Below are 24256 nucleotides of genomic sequence, written 5' to 3'. Positions count from 1 at the left end.
ATCGAAACACCTTGGCGCAAATATCATTTCCCTAAATATATTTAGAAAAAAGTTTGTAAATCTTCAATAAAACACCTGACATCATCGGCGGATAAGAAAACGTAACATGAGCATATGATCGGCGATTAAATCCACAAAGGTCAGAATATAAAGATCCAAGCACATATGTCATTCCGTGTCAGTCTAGCTGTTTTCCTAGCAATACCCCAATAGGTCAAATCGATCGCAACTGCAAGTTAGCATGCCAAAGTAGCAAACGCCAGACTTTAACTTCCTAACAAGGTGAAAGGTTGCTGATGGCACAAAGAGCCACCTATAGGACCAGCTTCTTGCACGGCAACAAAACTATAGATCAATCTTGTACCTGTAGTTAATGTTCTATAACACACGTGGTATGATACACAGAGAAATGATCTCTGCAATTTGTGATAAGATCGATTTTAAACCCATTTTACGTAGAAAGAAACAAAAAATAAATAAATAAATAATGCACCTAAGTAACCAATCACAATTACGAAATAGGGGGCAAAGTTAACAAGCAATACAAACCTGAAAATAATGATGATGAAATGGTTAGATTACAATTTTACACTATATATGTAAATCTATCCCACACAAATTAATGACGACAGTGATCATTGTTAATCATATCAAGTGAAAGAAATGAAGGAACCAGAATGCCATGTAAGAGCCTCTGAAACCCCCTACACAACAGCTAGGTTGAACAAAGGTGGCGGCTTCACAGCTTATTACAATGGACAACATCTCTTCACCACTTGAATTCCAACCCATCTGATATCTCCTCCTCTTTCGCTCATTTACTAGAGGTCCCTCCATTGGATCTCCTGCTTGGAACCATAGACGCGAGTTTTTGTACAATATCAGATATTGGCGGTCGGAAACTCGGGTCGGACTGCAAGATAGAGAGTTGATAATAACCAATTAACATGAGCTAGTCCATGCCAGTGATTTCTTCATATTTTTAGTTCAAAAAAAAAAAACTCTGAAATCGGAATATATATGCAAATATTTAAATAAATATTTCAATGGAACATGGTATTGCCACCCTCTTGTTTTGTTAACTGCTACCAGCTTCTGTTCCTAATAATTTAATTACTGAGCTGTAAGAATCATTGGCAAAATTACAAATGAAAAGGATATGTTGAAAATAACAAAACAAGGTGGTAATACATTTTCCTATTTCAAGAGGTGCTCAAATATAGAACATTTCATACAATCAGGTACATGCCTGTAAAAATACCAGGGAATAAAATGAAATTTACCTGAACACAGAGAGAAATGATGTCTGCGAATTGTGATAAAGATTTTAGCGTATATGTCCCATTGAGAGAAGGATCAACCATTCTCTGCAGCGATGAGAAGTCGTGAAGCTGATGCTTTGCCCATTCCACTAGGGATTGCTCTCCCCGGGGCAAAGAACTTTATATATATTTTTCACAACAAAATAAAAAGACAAATAAGAACCAATAAACCATCAGCACATCAAAAATGAATAAGCTAGATTCCTTGCCTGTCATGGGATTTTCGCCCTGTAAAGAGTTCTAACATTATGACCCCAAAGCTGTAAATGTCGCTGTGAGATGTATACGTTCCTGATTGAATGGAGTGTGGATCAGTGAAACTGAGAGAGCGTAAATGTCCTGACAACTGAAAGTAAAAAGACATTCAGTATCCTAATATCTAGCAACAGTAACGGCATCAGGACTACATCTTTTACTAGTAACAAACAAGTTCAAGATATATTATTGGAACATTCATCTACCTGACTTACAGACCCCAACAATATTAATGGTGCCAAACCACAATCAGAGACATGTACAACAAGCTCGTCATCAAGGAGAATATTGGCAGACTTGAAATTCCGATGTACAATAGGTGGTTGACAGCCTTCATGTAGATATCTGATCAGGAAAACACATTATAACTTCTCAAATGGTTTTATAAATGTTTAAAATCCTCAGATTCAGTTCCGCAATCAATCAGACTACTAACTTCTAAGTATCACATGAAATAGAAGATCTGCAGTTAAAAAATCTTTTCCCAAACTATTATCTGCTCTCGGCTATTTTTAATAGAATCAGTTTAAGCTCAGTGCCCAGAATATGACAAAACCAATTTAATTCAGTCAAGTTCTAATCAACCTATCAAACATTGGTCCCATTTTTTTAAGGGAAATGTTATCAGCACTACTGTATTTTGATGAGGTCACTCCTCACTTTATTAAAAGTACGGTATGGCCCGCACCAAAAGATGATCCAAACCGTCCATTAGATGGGCCACAGCCTAAATAGGTTGTGCCCCAAAAATTATTTCCATAGGTTGATCCTAACCCTCCGATCTATAGAGGGTTAGGATCAACCCTCTAACATTCAGATCGGAGGGTTAGGATCAACCTATGGAAATCATTTTTGAGGCACAACCTAGTTAGGCTGTGGCCCATCTAATGGACGGTTTGGATCATCCTATGGTATGGGCCATACCGTGCTTTTAATAAAGTGAGGAGTGCCCTCATCAAAATACAGTAGTGCTGATAACATTTCCCTTTTTTAATTGGCATGATCCATATATGAGAATAAGATGGGGGATGCTTTAATTATTGTTTTGAGTAGCAAGTCCATGGTATTTTTTTGAATCAATTGATAAACTTTGACCAATATTTTTATGAAACTGCATTTCAGACCCAGTTTGTGCCTGAAAGAACAAGTGATTTAGTATGTACTATATTTCGATTCAATCAAATATTTAAATGAATTAAATGTGAAATGTAGTATGTACTAAATTATAAGACATGTGTGGCAATGCATGTTAATGGGTGTTCGCTGTTGTTAAACCATTATGAGTATTTTTAAATTATTATTTTTTGGCATATGTGATGGTTTTTTAGTGTGTATCTATGCTTATTCTAGCACTTCCTGAAGTTTCATCTTAAATGTTCATCAATTGCATATATTTCCATTATTTTATAGGATTTTTACCAAAATTTCCACCTGAAACTGACATGTTCTATTTTCATCACGACCAAAATGCATACTGAAATTGAAACCTAAAACCTTGGATTTAAGATAAAGATGGTTCAATTTGAATCTCTACTTACTCAAGAGCTCTGGCAGCTCCAAGCGCCATCAAGATGCGAGCATTCCACGATAGTTTCTTCTTGAGTTCATCAAAAGAGTGAAGGGCGTCATAAAGAGCCCCATTATTGCAGTATTCATAGACAAGTAATCGCTGCTTGTGTTCCGCGCAATAACCCACAAGCTCAACAATATTAGGATGCCGGAGCTTAGAAATACTTGACACCAGGTCAAGAAAAGCTTCATCAGTCTGCAGCATGGGAGATGCATTGTCCAACTTCTTAATTGCCAGCAGCTAGAGAAAACCAAAAGAAAAAAAAATGAAGAAACCAATACCAAAGAAAAGTTTGTATCTGTAATTTAGAAGGATTCAAGACATTTTACAACACTTGCAATCAAACATATAGGTTAAGAAGCATTTGGCATAAAACCTAGCAAAAAACAGATAGTATGACAGACATTTTCGCAGCTGGGCTGTTGCATGTGAGAGCAGTCATACAGGCTCAGATTTTGTCTTATTCATTTAATTCACCGGAGGTGGCTGCTCTCACATGCAACAGCCCAGCTGCGAAAATGCCTTTTGCGATGGTCCCAAGCAAATCCCTTATATTTATATGAATTGCATAAGAAATATAGTGCATTCACTATGTATAAACATTTCTATGAATTACATGCGAAATTTGGTGTGCACTGAAAAGTAACGAAGTTTTATTAATAAGAATGGGGGACAAGGTGTCCCAGTACGGATCAAATGAAAAGGTGCCTACGATGAGGCCAGAGAATCATTACAATTGACAATAGTTTCCACAAGGATGACTCCCTCCTTGGCCAAAACATCGGCCAAAGAGTCGGCCGTTCTCCTTCGATGAACCAGAGTTGGATGAATACGCCGAACGAGATCCCGAATTTCATAAATGATAAAGTTTAACCTCCACGGCCCTCCGCCTCGACTCCCGGGCCAGCCAATAACATTCGGCGAGTCCCCTTCCACAATCAAAGGGCCCATGTTGTGGTCTGCATACCATCAAAGGCCAAAAAGGAGTCCCCTTGCTTCTACCTCGTTGGCATCACACGTACCCGCAGGTCCCAAGTACGACATTATAGCCCTACCCAAGGAGTGGCGAATTAGCCCGCCAAAACCAGCCGGCCCAGGGTTTCCCAATGAACTACCATCGAAGCTGAGCTTTAACCATCCCTCCCCAGGGGCTATCCAATGTGGTATAATTGATTCCCGAGCAGTTCTTTCGCGTATCACCACATTCCAATTTCTTAATGTAATTCTAGTGTTGTAAGTTAATCTTTCTTTTGCCTTTGCCCAAGTAATGAGGGATAGCCTTATGTCCAGACCAATAGGCCTCCAATGCCCGCCTTTGTCAGAGAAAACACGGTTATTCCGTTCCTTCCATAAGTGCAATATAATAGCGGATGGTAGTGCCTTCCATAAATATTGACCCATGCACCCACGAAAGGCGGTGTACCAGTTGAGAATGATATCAGTAATTTCCTTTTGCATTACCCACTGGACCCCAAAAGAACAGAACATTGCACTCCATATGAGGTACGAGTAAGAGCAATGCATAAATAGGGGATCAATCGTCTCCTCCGCCTCACATCAAAGAATGCACCTACTGGCAAGCTGAAAGCAAAATTGTTTCAGACGATCATATGTGTTGATACATTTATGCTATACCTTCCATGCAAATGCCATAACCTCGGCAGGATTGATAGACGCCTGTAGACACCCCATTTTGACCGTGCCCTTCATCTTCCAATTTTATGCAAAACCCCATCAAATGAATGAATTAGGGTCCCAAACTTCACCTTAAGCTAGGTTAGGGTCTCATCTAGGTCCCTGCAAAATTTCGTCAAAATCCGAGTGCGTTTGCCTAGCGATCCAGCCGAGGCGGTGTCATAGTGTAAACCAGAAAGAGGGGTGAATGTATCCTGAGAGGGGGCGAATTTATCCTGGAATTGACGAATCAGGACCTAAAAAGACGAGGATTGTGCGCGCGTTTATCAACATCCGCGCGCTCATCAATTTCGGTTGTGCCAATATCAGTTTTATTTTTCTCTATAAATAATGGATTTAAGCTCATTTGGAAAAAAAAAAAGAGAAAATTCGTCTGAGAGAGAGAGAGAAATTTTTCCCCAAATTCTTCTTCTGATCTTCTTCTCCGATCACATCCCTGTGAGATCTCAGATCTGAGATCTGAGATTTGAGAAGAGAGAAAGAGAGAGAGAGAAAGAAAGAGAAAGAAAGAAAGAGAGAGAAAGAAAGAGGAAGGGTTTTCTGTTGGATCATCTTCTCCGGCCTAGCACTGGTGAAAACTCCGGCAAGTTCCATGGATTCCGGTGAGCTCATCCCATTTTTCTTTCTTCACTCTTTCGTTCATTTTCCAGATCTAAGATTTTTTTGTTAGATCTGAAATCTTAACCTTCATTTTCTCCTATCCAAATTCCGACCGAGCTCCGGCCGAACTTTTCTTCTTCTTTAAGCTTCACTATCTCTATCCTCCCTTTTGTTTCTTTACATATAATCCTAGATCTGCAGGTCCATAGTGCATCTCTATCATTTTTTAGCCTCGATCTGATTTTTTGGCGTGGGAATCTCAAAATTTTTCATCTTCTCCGATCATCCTTTGCCGGATTCCAGTCATATTCTGGAGGAAAGCCCAATTTTGGGGAAAATTTCATATCACTCTTGAATTTCATTTAAGTGCAAGGAAGCTAGATTTTCCAGCTTCGGTTCTTGTCCTTCAAATTAGATCCTTGAGTTTGCGAGGAGATGTCGTCTGCTTCAGATCTAGCGTCAAAACGCTGGAAAAAATCAATTGGTGTGCATGAGCTTTGTGAAGAAAGATCCTGAAGCGTGATTCTAGCTTGAAGTTGGAGCGACGAGGGATGATTACTATGTGGAGAAAGATTTTGCTGTGCTTTTAGTTTGTTGAGAAGCTTGTTAATTGGTAGAACTTTGGAAGATCTAGATATGTTGGAAAAGAGGGTCAAGATGCTATCTGACGCTGGGTTGAGGGCAGAATACTTGTCTGCCACGACTTTGCATTTAAAGGAACCTGCACTTGAGGTTGGGAAGGAAGGGGGTGCTGCCTTTGTACCCGACGACTGCCAATTGGATGCCCAACATACTGTTGCATTCCTTGAGAAGGCTAATAGATCTTTTGCTTCGGAAGGCAGATATGCAGAATTCTATCATAACCCAGCAATTTCTTTGTTAAGGTGCCTGGAGTGGTTCTTTGATGCGAAACCTTGTTATGGAATCAGATATTGAATTGGATGTCCCTGTGCAGCCTCGAAAGGGCCACCTTCTTGTGCTAGAAAATTTTAGCCAATTTCGGCTGAACCATGGTCTGATGGAGCTTTGGTATGTTAACCATGAAATTTCTGCTCCGGTCCTTTCCTCTTCTGCTTCAGGAGCGATTGAACATGAAAACAGTGCATCATCCATTTCAATGACAGCCATGACCGATGTGATGGGTAATCTTGTCCTAGGGAGCAGCCGTCAGTTCACCGGGTTCAATACAGAAACAAAAGATGCCATCGTAAATCGTATATGGGAACGTGCAGGGGAGTTCTTCCCTTCTATAAAAGAACAGTCTCTTCTGCATTTCAGTAGGGGCAAAAAAGTTAGAATAGGACTGCGTCCTTATATGCCTGATGGAAAGCCACTCATTGGACCTGTCCCTGGTTTACCAAAACTATTCCTTGCCACTGGACACGAAGGAGGGGGACTCTGCATGGCTCTGGGGACTGCTGAAATGGTTGCTGATATGGTGTTAGGCAACACTGGGAAAGTTGATTGCACACCCTTCTCTATCCAGGGCAGATGTTGCAGGTAATTTGTTACTGCATTATTTCAGACCATGAAAATAAAATACAATCTACAATCTTTAGACCATGGCTGTGAGCATTGATTCAATTAGATAGTGACTAATGGATCAACTTTGAGATCACACAAAAATGCTGGAAGCACACACAAATCTGCACACGAATTGTACTATCAAGCTATGTTTGCCATTTTTGGCATTCTTGAAATAACACCTGGAGTTCAGTTACTCATGTAGCTAAGAACGTGCACGATTGGAGGGAGAAATGAAGTACATATACAGCTATCTATATGCATAGTAGTTTCTGTCATGTTTAATTTGATACTGCGAATGTACATACATCCATTGTATTGCATGTCCTTGATTGGCTCACTAATAATTTGTAGCCCAGAGCATGTTATCTATTTCACAATATTCTGGTTATGGTTTTAGTTCCTGCATGTGTGTAGTCTCAGATGTACATACATGTGTTTGATTGTACGTTGGTTTAACTTTAAGTTACAGGATTCTTGTTGAAGTGTAAAAAAAAAAAAAAAAAAAAAAAAAAAAAAAAAAAAAAAAAAAAAAAAAAAAAACTGAACATGCTTGCTGTCCAGCCTATTGTTTTTCTATTTTCGGATTTCTAAAACTTGAAATCACCAAAAACAAACTTTTCAATCTTGTAGATCTCGTCGAGCCGGTCAGTTCGACATATGGCGGCCCAAATTTGGCCAAAAGACGAGAGAGTTATGCCCGTTTAAAGTTTTCAGTCCATAATGATGTTTTTGTTTTTTAGAAATTATCGTGTCGAGTAACTTTTGGGCTGCTACTGCTCGGAATTGTTCGAAACTGTCAACTGAAAAAGTGTTCGTTATAATGTTTCCCAAAACTGTCTTATTGAGCAAATATTTCCACAAAGGCTTTTTAATATGTCAAAAATGACTTGCAAGCTTCAGTTTTTCTGAAAAAACTGTCATTTCTGCAACAGCAGCTTGTTGGCCATTTTTAGGCTATTCCAGATCTGTTTCGTCCGAAGCCATACAAAGAAAAAGTGTTCTTCACAAGATTTTCTAATACTTTGTCCTTGAGTGAATTTTTCCAGAAGCGATGTTTTAAGTGTCAAAACTGAGCCCGAACTTTCAGTTAAAACACTAATATGTCTTTTAATGGCGATGGATCGGAAGAGGCCATTTTCCGGCCACTTCTGGCCAGATCCAAACGAAATGGTCAACTGAGAGGATGTCATTCATGCTGAGATCTACAATTTTGATTAGTAGAGTTTTTGATGGTTTTGATGTTTGAGGGGTCTAAAAGTCAGTGCAAAGTTGCATTTTTCACATTATATGACATAACTGTGCCATTTCTTGAAAATCATGGGCAATATGAGCTCTATTCAATTTTAATGAGTGTTTGGGATGTTTTGAGCTTGATAGCAAGTTTTAAATCATATATTGAATCATTCCCATGATTTGTTTGGCATTTTTGACCATTTTTGGTGAAAATTACATGTTTGGTGGAAATTTCACCCTTTCTTTTTTCTTTTTAGATTGTTTTGAGCCTATATTGATTCTAATGCTTGTATTGGGATATGATGAGCATGCTAGCAAGTCACAAATCACATATTGATCAATTTTCATGATTTACTTTATATTTTAGAGCCTTATTTGCGAAAATTGCATGTTGTGCAGAGTGCTTTCAAATTTATTTATTTTTATATGCTAAATGAGTGGAACTCGTGCTCTATGTCAACCTAGACATCTAAATTTCTAGGATCACTTCCAAATTCCATGAGTCTCATTTTAGGGGACACACTTTGTCTCATTAGAATGTTTTCCTTTTTTTGGAGACAAATCTTGTCTCATTTAGAGAGTTTTCCCTTTAGAAGGCTTACCTAGCCTCATGTTAGAGCCCTCCTTTCTAGAGCGACCCTTTGACTCATTTGACCTCCTTTATAAAGCAATAGAGAGTCTTGGACTCATTGGCTTCCCATTTAGAGTTGGTTATCCTATATGTTAGGAGTTTGCCTCGTAGCCTTTTTGGTTCGTTTGTTAGATAGGAGTTTATCCTTTAAGATGCTTTTACCTGCTAGGGATCTTAGATCTTTTTCATTGTTCTTGGGACACTAACTTCTTCGCGTGTTGTGGTTCGTCTCTTTGAGACGCTTGTTGTTTGTTCGGGGTTTCCCCTTTTGATTTAGGGCTTTGCCCTAGTTTGTGATTATGCTTGCGTGTTCCCTTGAAGGGTGAAAGCATTGGAATATTTTAAAATCCAAAAACATCAAAAATTTAAAAATGTCAAAAACATTAAAAACCTTAAATCTTTTGGATTGTTAGGTTTTAATTAGGAGAGTTCGTTTCGAACTACGTTGGCTTGATCCTCTTCCACGAGGTACGTAGTGCAGCTTGAGATTCTTATCTCAAGTCCAGCCAAACTTTGTAAATAAATCTTTTAACCCTTTTAAAAATATATATATAAATCTTCCAAAATATTATTTTTCGAAAAGATCTTCCTCTAGAGTTAGGACTTTGTCCTAGATAGAGGGTTTTAGAGTTAGGAGTTTGTCTTGTGTTGTGTGGTTTGTTTGTGTTTGTGTTAGAGTTAGGGGTTTGTTACGCCTCCGTCCGGTCAGTTGGCGATTCACATCGCCGACTGATGACTAGGTCTTGGATACGTTAGCGAACCTATTGTTTTCCTTAGGAAATACAGCCTAGTTACACATAGGTTGTAGGAACCACCTGCATTAGCCTAGGGCTAATCTGCATTTAGTTAGGGCATATAGGGTGTCCTAAAATCCACAATTCACTGGAAGTTAAATAATCGTACAAGAAACTTTAATAACTAGTCCGGTCTTTTAGATCGAGTCTAGGATAGAGGTCTAGGTGTCTTAGGCATCCTAGCTTAGAATAGGCGCGAAGAACTACGTTGCCTTGATTCTCGTGGAGGCGGGGATACGTAGGCTTCTTTGGATGAATACCAGACCATCCGAGGACTCAGGCTAATAATTTAGAGTCTTAGGATTTGTTGTGTAATTATTGTATGATTTGATATGTTTTCTTACTTTTTAGTACTGATCCTATACCTTTAGCTATAGGTTGCATGTGTTTGCACATCAGAATTTAGACACCCATTAGACATGTCACTCATAACCTAGCTTTGCTTAGGTGACACATTTTTCATTTCAATTTGTATGCTTATTTCTTTATCCTCAGGAAATGCATGCTTAGGTAGACGATTCTTGAGAATTGTTCCTATTTCATATGATTTTCGCCCGAAACTCTTTGAGGTTAATAATAAATGGCATAAGAGACCAAGTGCTTGCACTTGGACGAATTGGGGGTGCTCTCAGACCTTCTCCATTCGTAATTAGGCACGGACCCATATATATTTCTGGTTATCCATGGTATACAGAGCATATTTTTGTTTAAAGGATCCAAGGCCGTATACCGTGGATGGCGACTCTGAGTTTGTTTAGGTACGTTTCGAATCTGGATTTGTTCCCGAATCGAAAGGTATTTCTTTTATATCGCCACTCGTGCTATGCTATGAGGGTGGCATCCGTTTCGAGAGTTCCTTGTTAGAGCTCTCCTTCACACGTGGATGATCCAGATGGTGTTAGGGACCCGTTCCCTCGCCGCCTATCTCGGGTCGGGGTCCACAACGCCATATCTTTTGATGGCTGGAATCTGCCCCTTCTTCCATACAAAGTTGTTGAAAGAATGATCGAACAGAGAATCCACCCTCCGAGTCCGGTTGCCACAAAACTCTATCCTCCTCATACGGTTGTAAGTAACACTCCTCCAGGATGCGAAGAAGATCTGTGTATGAATAGATTTGTTCGTCTTTAAGGTTCCTCCACAACTTTATATCCCACACAAATTTCCCGGATTCCTCGCAGCGACATAAATGTTCCGCCACATAAGCATGTTGATTAACCGCTAGCCGATACAAAGCCAGGAACCTCTCCAATAGTGATTGTGTACCGAGCGAAACATCCAACCAAAAACGTACATTCACCCCCCTCCCGACTTTGAATCGGATACGAGGGACGAAAGCCTCCCGAGCAGTACTAATGGACCTCCAGGCTCCAGAGCCCCTACCTCGCAGAGGATTCCGACATATCCAATCACCCCAATTACTCCCATACTCCCCCCCAATGATATTGCGCCATAATGCATCTTTTTCATTTCCCAAACGCCACAGCCATTTACCCGAAAGAGATTTATTTCTCAGCTTCAGCTTGCCAATCCCAAGCCCACCTTTCTTTTTTTGCAGACATACCTTCTTCCATTTAAGCAAATGTTTCAGCTTTTTTCCCTCTTCAAGCCCTTCCCAAAGAAAATCTCTTTGCAGCTTCTCAATTCTTTTTGCCACCACAACTGGTATTTTAAACAGCTAGTGATAGTACATGTCACTATGTGTTCGATGTTTTTAAACCATTATAGATGGTTACCTTGTTTATGTGATGGTTTTTAAGTGTGTATTTGTGCTTATTCTAGCATTTCCTACAGCTTCATCGTTAAAGTTTATCATTTGCACGTGTTTCCTTGATTTTACAGGACTTCTAACAAAATTCCCAACCGAAACCAAAACGTTTCTGTTTCCATGGTGACCGAAACCAAAACCGAAATTTAAAACCTTGGTCTAATGTATCCAGTAGATTTTTTCTTTTCCCTTTTAATTTGGTTCTCTTATTAAATAAAAACAATTCAATTGTTCACACAAATTCTTGTGCTGTCTACATTGTTGTTGGACCTGACTAGGTTGGTCTCTAAATTTGCAAATAACCAAAAATTACAGTTCTCTTCTGAGGAACATATGAGGCCATCGAGGTTGGCTTCACATATCGTCTTAGTGTTTGGTTGCAGCATGTGCACCAGATATAGAACATTATTTTGTTTCTAACCTTTATACTGACTTTTGTACCTGGATGAGTTCTTACTGCAAACTGAGAGACAGAAAGCCATTTGACCAACCAATACGATGTTGGAGGAGAGTCCCACTGATGCAGGTGCATCTAACCCGTTCGTAGTCCGAGCACATCAAATCAATGATCGAAGCATTACGGGCCCTCGGATCAAGCATTGGATTATATGGATCGACGATTGAGCTCGAGAGAATGCCAATTTATATTACTCGGAGGATGATCATCCACAGATTGCCTAACAATCGAACTGCGTTACAATCAATGGTCCTTGTTTCACAAAGATCCAAATTTATTTGCTTTATTTATTTTATTTTATTTATAATTTTCCCATTGGTTAAAATTACTCTTTGTTTTGGCCTAATTAGGATTTTAAATTACATTGAGTTTGACTAATTTGTTAAGAGAGATATTTTAGGATGTTTATAGATAATTTCGGAAACTTTTGAGTTGGAAAAATTTGAGTTATTTTAGGGTAGTTTAATTGTTTTTTTTTTTCCTTCTTTCCTTATTGTTTTAGGAGACCTTGTTTAGGTAGGAGATTTCCATGAAAACTTCTATAATTTCATCACATGTAATCGAATATCAAGGGCTGAGATTTTAATGAAATAAAATTTTACTTTTTAAGGAATTGCATTCCTTGTTATGATCATCTTCTTCCTTGGAGCAAAGAAGCAAAATACAACCTTGTTTGGGGTTTTCTTCGTCTTTCCCCATCAAACCCCAGCACTTTGTTGGTTTCCAACAGCAGCCCATCATATATTATAGTTTTAAATTTCCCCAAAATGACTGAAATATTTCCATTTCCATCCCCACCGAAACGAAATCTACATAATTTCCTTTTACGTCATAATTTCTCCGAAATTTCCAAAATTCGACTGAAATTCTCGAAATTCGACCGAAATGATCGGAATGACAAAAATGTAAAGATGGAATTATTTGCATTTCATTTCATTTCATTAATGAAACTTATGCATAGGATGTCAGATCAGCATGGGAACAATAATACCTCGTAACTCGGTGATATTGACATAGAGTTGCGGTCCTTAGAATGGAGACAGGCGACACAGGCCATTGTACTCTCTCATACTTCATTCATTGTACTTCTTTATTGACTTTACTGTTACAGGCATGTGTGACAACGCATGTCACTACATGTTCGATGTGATTAAGCCATTATGGATGGCTCTTGCTTATGTGATCGTTTTTAAGTATATATTTGTGGTTATTCTAGCATTTCCCAAAGTTTCATCTTAAAATTTCATCATTTACATATGTTATTTAAAAGATTGAAATTTTTCATCATTTGCATATGTTTTCCATACTTTTCCGTAATTTTACAAGATTTCCATCGAAATTTCCACCAAAACTGAAATGATTCCATTTCCGTGCAGACCGAAACCGAAATTTAAAATCTTGCCATATAAGCAACCTTCTCTGCTTCATCCTTGCGATTTCCATTCCGTGACAAACGACCACCAATGCCCAGATTTCAGCCCCGCAAACCCCCGACCTTTGTGCCTTGTAAAGCCTGAGAAAACGGACCATAAACACCATTTGTTAGCGGTAAGCTACCTTCCATCATTATGTTTTCAGCCCATCTATTCTCCCTATGTTGCAGTCAATTAAAACTCTTCCAAACAACCTTACTGTCAACCGATTCTTCACAAAACCAGTAAACTTCTCCCAGCCTGAACACCCAACAACTTTTAACCTCAGCCTATCACCCTAAGCTTCACCCGAAACCAGTCCTCCCAAACTCCCCTTGCAACAGCCCCATAAAAACTTCACCAATTGTGGCCTTTCCTCAGCCATACCTGCAAAGAGCAGTCCCAACGACACACTCAAGAGCCTTTTTTTTTCTCCTTTTATCAGCTGATTCAGCCCCCTCTTTTCTCCTAAGTTTTAGGTGCCCAGCTAATCTCCATCTTCTTTAACTGAGAGCCCCAACTTTCACCCAAACAGTCCCTATAAATAACCAATCCTAGCTCCTCCAAGACCATTCTAAAACCCACCATTCGCCCTCTTTCTTTTGCTGTACACCAGTACCCAAGCACCACCTTCAAGTCCATATTTTCCCTTGATTCAAGAACCTAACATCCACAATTCTTGCTAACCGATTTACACATTATATATATTTCTTGTTTTGCAAACCAATTCTTCAACCTACCAACCCAATTTAACCATCCAAGAATCTAACTACCTATGAACCGGTTCTTGATCTTGTAGAACCTCCCAAACAAATCTTGAATTCATTTAACCTACTCCCCTTCCTTAATTACCCAATCCTTTATTCATCATTTCATCCAATCACCACCCATGCCATCCCTCCTCGAACTTCATTTCAAGAACTTCAAAGAAGTACTCTTTCCATAACAAAGTGCCCATTTGTTAATCCCCTTAGGATTCCCTATCATAACTCTTTCAAGAAAGATTCCAATTCGTTTCATATCCTTTAGTCCCTTTTCCAAGTCCTTTTCAACCCCTTTTTCCTTCCTTTGCTTTGCTTCCGCTACCCTAACCACGCATTTGGTATCAAAGCTTCGTAGAAACCATACTCTTCATGTTTTTTATGCTCCATATATCTATGGATCTAATTATCACTTTTCTGCTTTGTTGAGTGTATTTTCAAGTTCTTTTTTTATATATATTTTCAAGTTATTTCTGCATTTTATTTGGTGTACGTTGATCTTGACATTCTTTGATATAGATACATGGATCCATGGATCTATTTGCCCATTCTTTGCTCCTTTTGTTATGCTCTATTTTTCCTCGATCTTTGGCGCTATTAAACACTAGTCGACTGAATTGTCGACTTGCTTGAGTCAACTACCTTTTTTTACCTTGGCTGAGTTCTTGTGGCAGTCTGAGTTTAGCCTTACCAAGTCAATCAAAACTCTATTAACTCACCCGAGCTAATAAAAAATTGACGGTGTTTTGAAACATTGATCTTTGGCATTCTAGAGAAAACTAACAATCTATCAAAGTAAAGAAAACTGGCAAGTAACCAAACAGTTGACAAATCCCAGAAATAGGTTCGCTGAAAAAACTGCAAACATTATAAATAGCATAACATTATCAAAAACATATATAAAGCCTAGGGCACAAATAAACTGTAAAACATAATACATAGGATTTAATATCTGTTTATGTCATGTTCTTCCTGTTTTACTCTAAATTTGTACATTTTATTCAGTGCCTTATCGAGTGCCCACATCATCCTGGATTCAACCCGCATACTTGACTCCCTCTTCTCAAACATTCATATTCTTTAGTATTTTACATATGTTTAAGGCACTAAATACCTTCAATAAGGCACATGATATTATGTACCGATGAAGTTATATTCCATAAATATTTATGAGATAATGGGTAGAAGTCTATACTCCATATATATTACTGAGAAAGAATACTTCAATTTCAAACTTGAATGAGTGTGTTTTCAAGGACTTCAGATTCAGTTACGACAAAATATTCACTGCGACAGCATAGTCCATTCAAGTGTGTTGTCAAGAATTTAAGATTCAGTTCCGACAACATATTCACTATGACATAGATGTCAGGACCAACTTATCAGAAGCTACATCTATAAAGATTATCCATGAATATTGGTCAGAGATTGTGTAATGAATACAGAATAAACTAAATATCCCATGGGAGAAAAATCTCATTTTTCAAATCAATCTACCCAACAAATTGATATAGAATTCCAACAATATAAATAGATTAGAGGTAAAGAGAGCCTCACCTTTCCATCAGGGAGCTCTGCCCGATAAACGGTGCCCAACATACCTCCTCCAATAAGATTTTCTTGCCCAAAACTGTTTGTGTATTGTTGAAGGGAAGCAACAGTGAAGACTTTCACTGAAGTTGGAGGATCTAGAATTTTTGGAGATTCGGTATGTACTATGGGGTTCACAATGACATTTTCAACAGGTGGAGGCATTAAAATCACACCCATTCCAGTCATATCTACCTCATGTTCCTCCTTTGGCCTCTGAACTACCTCCTTTCGAATTGGAACTGTTCGCAACAATTCCAGTAAGCCATTATTTAAAATAGAAAAGTCGGCGAGCAATGACAAACAAAATGTGCCAACTATGCATGGACCAAGACATGTTACCTTTCTCCAATTGATTGGATGGTTCAGTCAAGGAATCATTGAATTTAGGCTTCTCTTTAGGGCCTCTATATGCAGCAATTTCCTGTCTCTTGGTAGTTCTATCAGCCTTTGATTCTCTTTCACGACGTGCACAAAACATCAGTCCAGAAATCACACATATAATGATTAATATCACAGCCACAAGCACTATCCCAACAATTCTTGTAGTTGACAGGGATTTTTTATTTCCCTTTGGACTGTGACCATCTTGAATAGATGGACCAGGGGGTCCCTCAGAAGTTGGTCTATGAGCAAGAGGCGGATGTGACGACAACGGTGGTGTTGGTGACGGAGCAATAGTCATATTGAATGGGTTTCCATCCTTTCTGCATGGTAGAATAATAAACAGCCACTTCCACAAATATTTCCTCTCAATCATTTTATATATATATATATATATATATATATATATATATATATATATATATATGAGGAAAGTGTTGGTGAGCTTAAGCGCCCCAATCACATGGGTCCCACATTTTCTGTGGTGAGTGACCCCGATACTGATGTCTGAGGGGCACTTATGTCTTGATCATCCTAACCCCTCCATTTGTGGAGGACAAAAATGGGCAGATTTGTGGACAAATAATGTCTGTCCATTTTGACCTCCACAAATGGATGGGTTAGGATGATCATATGGAGTTGATTTTTGGTACACACCCTATCTATGATAGGGCCTTGCAAATGAATGGTTTGGATCACCACAGAAAATGTGGGACCCATGTGATTGGGCGCTTAAGCTCACCAACACTTTCCTCTATATATATATATATATATATATATATATATATATATATAGAGGAATATGTTCGTGCGCTTGAGCGTTGGAACCAAATGGTGCGCTTGAGTGCACCATTCACATGGGTCCCACAATTTCTGTGAGGATCCAAACAATTCATTTGCAAGGCCCTATCATAGATAGGGTGTGTACCAAAAATCAGCTCCATTGAATCATCCTAACCCCTCCAAAAGTGGAGGGCAAAAATGGGCAGATTTGTGGTCTGTCCATTTTGACCTCCACAAATGGATGGGTTAGGATGATCCTATGGAGCTGATTTTTTGTACACACCCTATCTATGTAAGGCCCTTTCTAGTGAATGCTTTGGATCATCCTAACAATGTGGGCCTCATTGGTTTGAGAGCTCAAGCTCACCATAAGGTTCCAACGCTCAAGCTCACAATCCTTTTCCTTATATATATATATATATATATATTTCCTTTCAAATTTTATTTTTTATTATGTTAATTGGCTAGAAGATGTAACTAAAGCAATGAAAAATAAGAAATCTCCCATTCGTATATGTATAAAACGGCAATTTGAGTGCTTTTTCCATTGTATTTTCCCATAACATAACTTTGCAAGAAACTCGTTGTCATAATCCTAACAGTTCAGACCTTTTGACCCCTTTTTTGTTCATAATGGAGCATTCAGCAATCCAAGTGCTTTTTCCATTGTATTTCCCCATAACATGACTTGGCAAGAAACTGGTTCTCATAATCCTAACAGTTTAGACCTTTTTCCCTTTTGACCCCTTTTTTTGTTCATAAAAGAGAAAAAAATCAGAAAGGCATAATATTAATGAAGCCGATATTGTCACGAACTTGTTTTGGTCTTCCCATCTATCTCTTATGTAGAATATTTTCATTGGTTGAATTTTACAAACTAAATGAAAAATTTATAAATAAAAAGTGGCAAGAACCAAAAAGTGGGTGGGAATAACATTTCCCTGATTTTAAATAATATAAATAGGGAAATGATTTCAACACAAACGTTTTTGTTACAAGACGCTCATGTTTCTTGTCTTTTAGTATTTAAAGGGCTGTGAAAGGGACCATTTCAAAAAAAAAAGAGCTGTAAAGGGTTTTACGGTTCCCAAAAAGTACTTACATGACTATTAAATACTAAGAGACAAGAAACGTGAGCGTCTTGTATCAAAACATAGTTGTGCTGAAATCATTTCCCTATAAATAATACAAATTTAAAAATCTTAATGTACTGAAGCAAGAAAAATAACAAATGTTATATTTTCTTAAGTTCAACCACAGGCTAATGAATCTACATCCAGCGGGTTTTGATAAAATTATCCGTATTTCCAGTAAAAACCAAACTATGATTCTTTTAATTCCATATGCCACCAAGGGAATTCTTTACATCTTGTGCTGAAAATGATGGTTAACAACAATGCTCTAGTTGTCTCAAAAAGAAGGTCAATCCCCAACAGAGAGACATACTCAACTCAGTTGAGAAGTGGGGCTAATGGATCTGACCTGATATAGAAAGGGTAAAACTTGGGTTCTGATCGGTAGCACCAATCAGAACGTGTAGAGGTCGTGAAATTGTCCTCCGCAAAGAACTATGGCCTTTTAAGAGAATGCAACTTTTTCTTTTTCGAAAATGGTAGCCAATTTTATTGATAAAAAAGACCGAGGTGGTCAAGATACATAGCAGAGAGCAACAAACAAAGACGCAAGGAACAAGATAAATAGAGAGGGCTAAGGAGGGAGAGAATCAAACAGACTAGGTCATCCTTTGCTAGTTCAAATCAGATGGTGCAGAGATCTAAAAGAAGGCAACTATTATTCTATTAAAAGCACCAATCAGAAGTTCCCCATTGCTAGTTCAAATCAGATGGTGCGGGGATCTAAAACAGAACGGTCCTCTAGCATAAGACATAGCAAGCAACTTACAAGAATGCCACAACTGTTTTAGAGAAATTCCACTATGAAAGCCTTGTTGGTTTTAGACTTTCATGCTAATGCAAACTTTGTTCACAGGAATTTCATCCAAAATTATTAGCTGAATATTAGAACACCAGTGCGTCTATTTGAAATTATGAAACCAGTAAAAATATAAATAAGGAAAAAGATTAAAACAGAATGATTATGTAATCTTTTTTTACGCTTATTTTTAACACACGCCCCTTCTCCCCCCTCTCCTTAAACAACCAAAACAACATTTCCATTGCACTGAATTATTATGTACTTTCTTTGTTTGCCCTTACTTTTAACACACACCCCTTATCCCCCCTCTCCTCAAACAACCGAGACAACACTTCCATTGCACTTATTAACTCCTAAATTTTTTAGATCGTTTGCTATGAATAACCCGTCCTCCTCTCTTTGAAACAAGGGGAGGGTATGTTTGGTTGCACAAACGCTCTGAATGCCGATTCCTTGTCTGGTTGCCAATATTGCATTGAAGTTCCATTTGACTCCCCAACATGTTCCAGACATCATCATTGTTTTTTTGCACATGTGACACCCATGTGGCACTAATGTGCTCTCTACTCATCTTCCAGCCACATTCTACCAAAATGTTAACTTTTGTAGAAGTATAGTGGAGAAGGTCTTGTCTTTTCTATCTTTCTCTCTCTTCCCGACCCCTCTCTTCACTCCTTTTTGGTAATGATACCCCTACTTTTCCCACTACTCTCCGAGAGAACCGTCGCGCAACCAAACACTACTTAACACTATTCCACTATTCTTCTAGACAAATCAAATGCTTGTCTCCTCCCTTTGACTTCTTGTTCTACTACTCTCCAAGCCACCCCCTCGTAACCAAACATAGCCTTAGGGTACATAGTACAAGACTAGATAGGAATTTTGGTAAATGAAAATATTTTTACTATAACTTATTATTATTTGTATGCTGTTCCTGCATATATTTTTTTATATCAAATGATTTGATGGACTTATGTTAATCTAATAATATAACTTTTGGTGCCATCATTTCACTTTACAAAAGTGCAAAAGCATGGGATTTTGCAATTTTGCCACATCTGGCCCCAACACTCGTATTAAATCATTCTTGCAATGGGTTTCCATTAGAAAACATATTGGACAACGATAAGAAAAATGAAGCAGGAATATCGTGAAGCACTCACTTGAAATTTGGGATGCTCAGCATCTTTACAGGCACAGGTCCCGAAAACAAGTTATTCTCTATATTCCTGTTGGACAAGAGAATATTTCAAGTCATGAACCATACAAGTTAGCATTCAGTGGTACCTACTACATTTGTAACTACACATGATACATCAGACAAGTTAAAAATTCTTAGGTATATGTCTGACTAAAGATAAAAATCATGGGGTGCTCTGAAGAACATACAAGTTTTGTAGGGGAAGATCTTGTAAAACATTGAGGGTCCCAGATATCTGATTGTCTTGCACATGCCTGCTAACCAAAAGGTTCACTAAATTTCATAAAAAGCAAAGGATACGCAGGTGCAAATATAAAAAACAAATATAAGATACGCACAAGGTAGTTAGAGATGACAAGCTCTCAAAAGAGGGTGGCAATTGCCCGCTCAAATTGTTGAAAGACAAATCCCTACACCATGAGATATGTTAGCATCAAGAGCTGTAAAATGAAAGGTTCCCAGAGTCAAAGAAATTCTTACAAATTAATTAGACCCGTGAGAGCCTGAAAGGCATCAGGTAGTTCTCCAGTTAAAAGATTATTGTTGAGCGACCTGGAGAAATAAATAATAAAAAACATAGAAACTCATAAAAGGCATGTACATAAATGAAGATATGAGCAAAAAATGACATGTCCACTTACATGTCTGACAAAAGAGTAAGTGTTGACAGAGAACTCGGGATGCTTCCTGTGAACTGGTTAGCTGAAAGAAAACTGCCATTAACAAAAAAATAAATATTTCTAATGAGGAAGCATACTACAAGAAGAATATATGATTGTGCATCTCACCAACAAACAACATAGAGATGCTTCAAGAAAACTAATTCGAAATATTAAGGGGCAGTTGCTAGAGTTTTGAAGCATACAAGCGCCTCATAGTAGGGGGCAGATTATCAGGAATACTCCCTCCAATACGATTGTTGCTCAGATCTCTGCCTCGAAATAATAGGACAACACATCAAAGAAAGAATATATGAAGTTGTGTCTGAACTAGATGAGCATTGTCGTAAACTTATAATGATAAAAAAGAAGCAGACAAAATGTTACAGAGTATGGGAATATTCCTTGCCAGTATCCTTATAAATTTGATGAAATCAAGGTTGAAACAACCAAGACGAGCTCAACTCATCCAGCCTGAAATCATAAACTGGATGAATTTTACTGACGGCTCACGCAAGTGATATTCGTTTGAATATCATTCCTTTTCATGACTTTAGTAAATTTGTGAGGTTCCCAAAATTATATATAACCTGCACATGTCATCTACTTAGTTCTTGATCTAATAAAACTTTATCCAGAAAACAAGTCATTAATTTCCATTAATTTTTTAGAGGATAGTATATGTTTCTAATATTGGAAGAAAAGTGGTTATAATGGAAAATTGTACGACAGAAAATGTCACTTACATTGTTATTATGGATGAAAAAATCTCTAATTTATCACCCAATTCTCCTCCCAAATTCGCGGCATTAATAACACTGACAAACAAAAAATCTATTAAGAAGATGTGAAACTAAAATGATGCAAGAAAACATAAAACAGTGGAAAGTCTGATAAAAAGATCAACATACATTCCAGTAATATTTGAATTAACACATTGGACGCCCTGCCAGCCCTCTAAACATGGGTCGCCTCCATTTGGAATCCATCCGGGAAGGGGAGGGGAACCCAATGCAACATATAAGTTATTTATAGCAAAAACTGAAAAGAAAGGCATATACATATTTAGTGGATCCACAAAACAACAAAAATAATTTAAAAGGTTTACAATTAAAAAGAGTGTCATTAGTTTATGACAAACAAAAAATCAGATACATTATGAAGAAGTAAAAGTCTAAAGTCTGAACAGGAACAATGAACTAAGAGCTATGCCAAAAAATTATAAATCAAGACAAAATCAGGTAGTATAAGTGTATAACTACAAATACCCAAACTTTAATTATTCCATGTTGTTTTTCCTTGAGTTATTTATTGCACCAATTGAGGAGAAGATGAGAGAGCACCGTTTAAGATGGTTTGGATATATCCAACGTAGGCCTTTGGACGCTCCGGTGAGAAGAGGCGACTCGTGCCAAATTGATGGAGTAAAAAGAGGTAGGGGCAGACCGAAAACAACTTGGGTAGAAACAGTGAGGAAAGACTAGATATCTAGGAACATAACAGAGAACTTGACCTTGGATAGATTGATATGGAAGAAAATGGTCCACGTAGAAGAACCCAGCTAGAGCCAGGATTAGAGCCGGGTAGATTCCTTTCACCTTCTTCCTGAAATTTTTCTAAAGGATTCATTTAGCCGACCCCAACTAGTTTGGGACAAAGGCTTTGTTGAGTTGAGTTGAGAACCAAAAAAGAAAACCTCCTCGAACTATTCAGCTTATGAGAATAAGAAACTATATTTACTGACAATAGATAACATAAATGTTGGGGTTTAATTTTACCGTCTTGGTCGTAGGTGTATCCATGGGAAAATGGTACACTAAAAAAAGCCATCAAGCCCGTGAATGCCAGTGCCAAGAGCTTCAAATTAGCATTATCCATCGCCAATACCTTTCTAATTACTCCCCGATAATGCAAATTTGACGTCGTGGTCTGAAACAAAATCTCTGAAAAACATAAATAAGCACAATTTGTGCAAGCACTGAAGAACTTTTAAAAATGCTGAAGATAATAAGTAGATCAAATCTCAAATCTAATATAAGAAGAAGAAAAAACTCAAAGATCCTAATAATGTGTCAATAGTTCACATATTTTCCTATTTTCTGCTAAAATCGTGATCAAGTAAAACAATATAACCTCTGATCCTATAAAACAGAAAAGAAATTTAAGTAAATGAGTAAATAAATAAAGCTCAAAGCAACCCTACGAGTGAAATTAAATCTCAAAACCAAAAACGAAGTTGCAGAAAAGCTCATTAGCCATACAAATCTGTCAATTCCTTACCAAATTCAGTTCTAAAACGTCGTTGAGATTTCACCGACTTTTTAAGAGAAGTAGAAAACTAGAAAGTTAGCAGAGATTTAGCTAAAAATAGGTGCTTAGGTTCCTTGAATTTAGACATCTCTGACAGAAAAATTAAGACGAATATATTGTAACGTCGATAATTAGAAAAAGAAAAGAAAAGAGAGAGAGGCGTAAAGAGAAACCCTAACCTCCGAAATCTAGAAGGAAAAAGGCCGTGTAGCACGGAGAGAAATAATATGTAGAATGCTTGGAACTCTCCAACTCAACGCATCTCTCAGTATATATATCAAAAAGCATGGAAGGATGGGAAAGTGCATGTGCCTACTGGATTAGGACAGAAGAAGTGTTTGGTTTTGACTGCGGTACATTTTGGCCTGTTGGTTTTGTAAATGAAATCAGCACAACCATGTTTTAATAATTGCACTAACCATGTTGTCTTTTCTTTTCCAATTGGCTTGTGAGAGCTTTTCGGGAAGTGTAATAATCTTTGACAGCTTTTTAAACAATAAAAGAAAAGATGGGATAGTGCAATTATTAAAACATGGTTGTGCTGATCATTTCCCTAGTGTTTTTGTGACATCTTTCCATAAGCTTTGAGACCATTACTATGGGGGTGGCCCTGGCAAATAAAGGCTACCAATATTGGCGCTACCATGTTTTGATAAATGCTCAAACTCACCCTGTCTTTTCTTATTTAATTGCTGAATGAGAGCTTTTTGGGAATTGTTATAACTTTTGAAAGCTGAAAAAAAGAAGAAAGGACAGGGTGGCTTGGTGCAATCATCAAAGCATGGTAGTGCCATTATAAGTATCCTAAATAAAAGGTTGAATTTCTCATGAGATTAACAGATAAAATATGAGAACTTAACAACTATATGTGATATGTCTTATTTTTATTGGATATGGAGTGTTTTGGACTTTAATAATAATAAAAAAGCACATTAAATTGAAATAGTGAGATTGTTTTAAGGGAAATGACATAAGGGCCCGTTTTAATACCCCTCGGATTTGGATTTGGAGGTGAATTTGGATTTTTAAATCCAAATTTGGCGTTTGGCAAGCCTTTATGACATCTGGATTTGGATTTGAGTGAAATCCACAAGATTTACAAATTCCTCATGTTAGTATAATTTTTTGGATTTATAAATCCTTTCTGCGAGAGGTTATTTATAAATCTAAATCTGACCCGCAAGGGGTTAAAATGACCAAAATATACCAAAAAAGTGTTAAATGACTAAGTACCCACGTGACATTAAAAACTGATAAAATACATCATATTAGGTAAAATGACTAGAAAGCCCCGAGTCAAGCAAAATGACCGAAATACCCCTATACCATGTAAAAATGACAAAATACCCCTAGTCGTGCAAAATGACTA

The 24256-nt window shown here is 37.7% G+C and overlaps 1 protein-coding gene and 1 pseudogene across 8 annotated transcripts; one reads left to right on the top strand and one right to left on the bottom strand.

Annotated features, from left to right (window-relative positions):
* Nucleotides 1-531: 531 nt before the first annotated feature.
* Nucleotides 532-23222, bottom strand: LOC143854202 (protein STRUBBELIG-RECEPTOR FAMILY 3-like). 8 transcript variants are annotated; one of them, XM_077364041.1, is made up of 17 exons: nucleotides 23067-23214; nucleotides 22356-22520; nucleotides 21489-21618; nucleotides 21324-21395; nucleotides 20784-20849; nucleotides 20560-20631; nucleotides 20399-20470; nucleotides 20257-20328; nucleotides 20107-20172; nucleotides 19881-19946; nucleotides 15958-16322; nucleotides 15583-15857; nucleotides 3116-3387; nucleotides 1784-1922; nucleotides 1532-1668; nucleotides 1284-1440; nucleotides 532-913 (listed from the first exon to the last, which is right to left on the bottom strand). In XM_077364041.1, the coding sequence occupies exons 1-17, from the start codon at nucleotides 23173-23175 to the stop codon at nucleotides 815-817; spliced, it is 2334 nt and encodes a 777-aa protein (XP_077220156.1). In that variant the 5' UTR covers nucleotides 23176-23214; the 3' UTR covers nucleotides 532-814. The 8 variants fall into 8 exon arrangements, with proteins under 8 accessions (XP_077220156.1, XP_077220161.1, XP_077220160.1 ...); XM_077364046.1 differs by having other exon boundaries at nucleotides 15958-16073; XM_077364045.1 differs by having other exon boundaries at nucleotides 22356-22506; nucleotides 23067-23168.
* LOC143854108 (uncharacterized) lies at nucleotides 5878-7246 on the top strand (annotated as a pseudogene).
* Nucleotides 23223-24256: the final 1034 nt, after the last annotated feature.

Source organism: Tasmannia lanceolata, unplaced genomic scaffold (genome assembly GCF_043159265.1).
Source record: "Tasmannia lanceolata isolate RefF3 unplaced genomic scaffold, GAP_Taslan_0.1 ptg000020l, whole genome shotgun sequence".
NCBI lineage: Eukaryota > Viridiplantae > Streptophyta > Magnoliopsida > Canellales > Winteraceae > Tasmannia > Tasmannia lanceolata.
This window is presented reverse-complemented; position numbering and strand designations above follow the sequence as displayed.